The sequence below is a fragment of the Lactuca serriola genome, chromosome 5 (assembly GCF_051521515.1).
Source record: "Lactuca serriola cultivar US96UC23 chromosome 5, Lser_US96UC23_V15, whole genome shotgun sequence".
Classification (NCBI taxonomy): domain Eukaryota; kingdom Viridiplantae; phylum Streptophyta; class Magnoliopsida; order Asterales; family Asteraceae; genus Lactuca; species Lactuca serriola.
In genome coordinates this window covers 245,060,392-245,063,527 of record NC_136412.1, presented here as the reverse complement: position 1 = coordinate 245,063,527, position 3,136 = coordinate 245,060,392, and the positions used below count along the sequence as shown (strand labels likewise).

The 3,136-nt window shown below is 29.4% G+C and overlaps 1 protein-coding gene across 1 annotated transcript; it reads left to right on the top strand.

Moving 5' to 3' along the window:
• Window positions 1-1,031: 1,031 nt before the first annotated feature.
• On the top strand, window positions 1,032-1,864 carry LOC145053897 (vacuolar iron transporter homolog 4-like). The gene has a single exon (XM_079002020.1). It carries the CDS (start codon window positions 1,120-1,122, stop codon window positions 1,735-1,737), a length of 618 nt encoding a protein of 205 aa, XP_078858146.1. The 5' UTR covers window positions 1,032-1,119; the 3' UTR covers window positions 1,738-1,864.
• The last annotated feature ends 1,272 nt before the right edge of the window (window positions 1,865-3,136 follow it).

Below are 3,136 nucleotides of genomic sequence, written 5' to 3'. Positions count from 1 at the left end.
AAACACGATTCTTATTACAGTCTGCAATCGTTTGGTTCATCTCTTCTACTGCAGAGGGTTGCAGAGGTAGTCTGCAGACTTTATGAATTTTTGTTTCAAAAAAACAAACACCACCTTACAGTCATCTTAATAATCTTCTGTTAAAAATTAAAAACAAAATAAAATTATGAATCATTCAAATTAAATTAAGCCCAATATGTATTTCTAGTAACCACCATATATTATATGAATCCGTCCTTACTCTGTAGTATTAAGTATTGATGTTTTCCTTAGTAAATATTATTATATATCATTCAACTTACGAAATAAAAACTTTTTTCAACATTAAACTTAAAATTTATACTATTTGAATGCAGTATTGTTAAGTCTCAGTATTTGAATTTTTAAAATTTTCTTATTTTATTAATCTATTGTCTATCATATAAGCTTATGGTTTTCACGGGTGTCTAACCATAGTAATAATAATATACTAAATTGGGTTAATATGTAAAAAAAATTCATATGTAAAATATCATATTGACACTCGATGAATTTGGAGTTCAATGGTCATTATACTCTTCAATAAGAAAAATAAAATTTTCTAGCATGTAAAATAAATACTTAAATATGTTTCATTGAACAATGCATTTTAAGGGACAAAATAATAATAAAGTTGTATGAAATATAAAATGATAGTGGTAGAATCCATTGAACTTTATAAAATTAAAATACTTGATTAGATTAGTATGTTTGGAATTTGTGCAGTATACGAACGAACAAACTATAACTTTGAGTTCGGTAGTTATATATATCAATAACTATAGCCAACACCATTGCTTCAATTGAATGAGCTTTTTCAGGAACCGTTACGAGTTTTACAAATTCCAAGACAGAAAAGTCAGTAATTAATGGATGAAAAAAAGAAAAGCAGGCATGGCTAACTCACCCACACACAACAAATGAGGAAAAAAGAAAATGTTGTCCGCATGACTCACATTTAGGTGACTAGAAAGGCAGGAAAAGCAACTCTATATATACCTTCAAGGGGGTCTTTTGTCTTTCACAAGCAATTCAACTTATCATAACAACTTTACCATTTATAATTATATAACATTCTCTTTTAATTCTTCTTGGATCTTCATGTCTGCACAAAGTGACTTTGCCATTCGAATTCCTGAAAACAATGTGTCTGTAGAGGAGGGTTTTGACTACTCCCAAAGGGGACAGTGGCTTCGTGCAGCTGTCCTAGGAGCCAATGATGGTTTAGTTTCGGTTGCTTCTTTGATGATGGGTGTTGGAGCCGTTAAACATGATGTCAAAGCCATGATTCTTACAGGTTTTGCTGGGCTTGTTGCAGGTGCGTGTAGCATGGCAATTGGAGAATATGTGTCTGTGTCCTCTCAGCTTGACATAGAGGTATCTCAGGTTAAAAGGGAGAAAAGAATGGGAGTAAGTAGTGAGGAAACTGAGAATGAAGAGTTGCCAAACCCAATGCAGGCGGCAACAGCATCGGCCCTTGCGTTTATGTTCGGGGCTATTGTGCCGTTGCTTGCTGCTTCCTTCATAGTGGACCATAAGGTGAGGCTGGGTGTGGTTGTGGCTGCGGTAACAGTTGCACTGGTGGTGTTTGGATGGATTGGTGCTTTTCTAGGGGGGACTCCGGTGGTGAAGTCTTGTCTTCGGGTTCTGGTCGGAGGGTGGCTGGCTATGGCCATTACATTTGGGTTGACCAAGTTGATTGGCTCCAGTGGACTATGACTTTAGATGCCATTGTTGTTTTCTTATAATCGAATTTGTTCCTTTACTTTCGTATAATGCTGTTTTGGAACCCTAGTTTTCTCAAGACAAGTAAGTAATTAATGAATAAAGTGGTAAGATGTCAAAACATTGTTCCATAAGTCGGTCAAAAATCTACTTTGTTACATAAATTAGATATATTTTATAACAAAAATAATAATATTTATGCTATCAAAATTAGAATCCTAGGTAAGAAGGTTTTTTGGTTTATAAGTTCGGGATCAGTATCCTAATATCCCACAAAATAAAACATAATTTTTATTTATACTTTTAAAACATGAAAAATATTTCGAATATTCACTATTCGTTTAAAAGTTATAAAAACTTCAAAATATTAATCATAACTCATTATATAAAATGATAAACGGTAATTAGTAAAGAGTAAAAGAAATAAAGGAGTAAAAAATTAATTTGCAAAAAAAAAAAAAAAAAATCAAGGGTAGGATCCGACTCTTTTTTTGTCAGACCTACGATTGTATAATATTAGAATCAGGATTGTGATTTCAACAACCATGTTACATGTGCTTGAGATCGCTTTTGAAAACAATTTATCAACTTATTGATAACATCTTATTAATTTATTGATTTTTCTTCAGTAACTTAAAAAAGTGTAGTAGTTCGTTAAGTGAAAATCACTTTTGAAACAATTTTTCTATAAGCTTTAAAAATGAACTTTGGAAAACATTGAAGAATCTAGTCTTTGAAATGATTTTGGCTTTTTTATTTTAAAATTACAATAATATCTTTATTCAACCTTAAAACATATTTTTAATAATTCTTTTAATGTAAAAGCTAAGTCATACTTAATTTTCAAAAATAACTTATTGATTTTTACTGCCATACAAATTAATTCAAACATTTTTTCAAAAGTATTTTGAAAAATTCAATAAAGACTTTCGTTCAAAAGTTAAAAAAAAAAAAAACAATCTCAAACGTACCCTTATAACCCTTTAGCAAAAAACTAAGAGATTAAATAACGTTCCAAATACCAACTTACACACTTATTTTCTAGACGATTTGAGGGGCTAATAAGAGATGTGATTAATTAATTATATATTATACGATATAATTTAGTACATACCCTCAACTTAAAACATAAAATATAAATACTCTAAATTTAAAATATTATATTTATATTTAATAAACTTTCAAAATATTAGATTTATCACAAAACAAAATTAAACTTTTATAATCATTTAAATTTTTTTATTTTTATCCGTTTATATTCTTGTAAATCTCAGTTTAAAATATCATCTATAACCATCACAAACTTTTTAAATCATATTTATCCAAATTCTTATATTAATTAATTTTAATTAATAAAAAACTATAAATAACTAAATAGTTGAATCCTAATGAA

Coding starts and splice junctions, on each gene's coding strand:
- LOC145053897 (XM_079002020.1), top strand. CDS start 1,120: ATGTCTGCACAAAGTGACTTTGCCATTCGAATTCCTGAAAACAATGTG.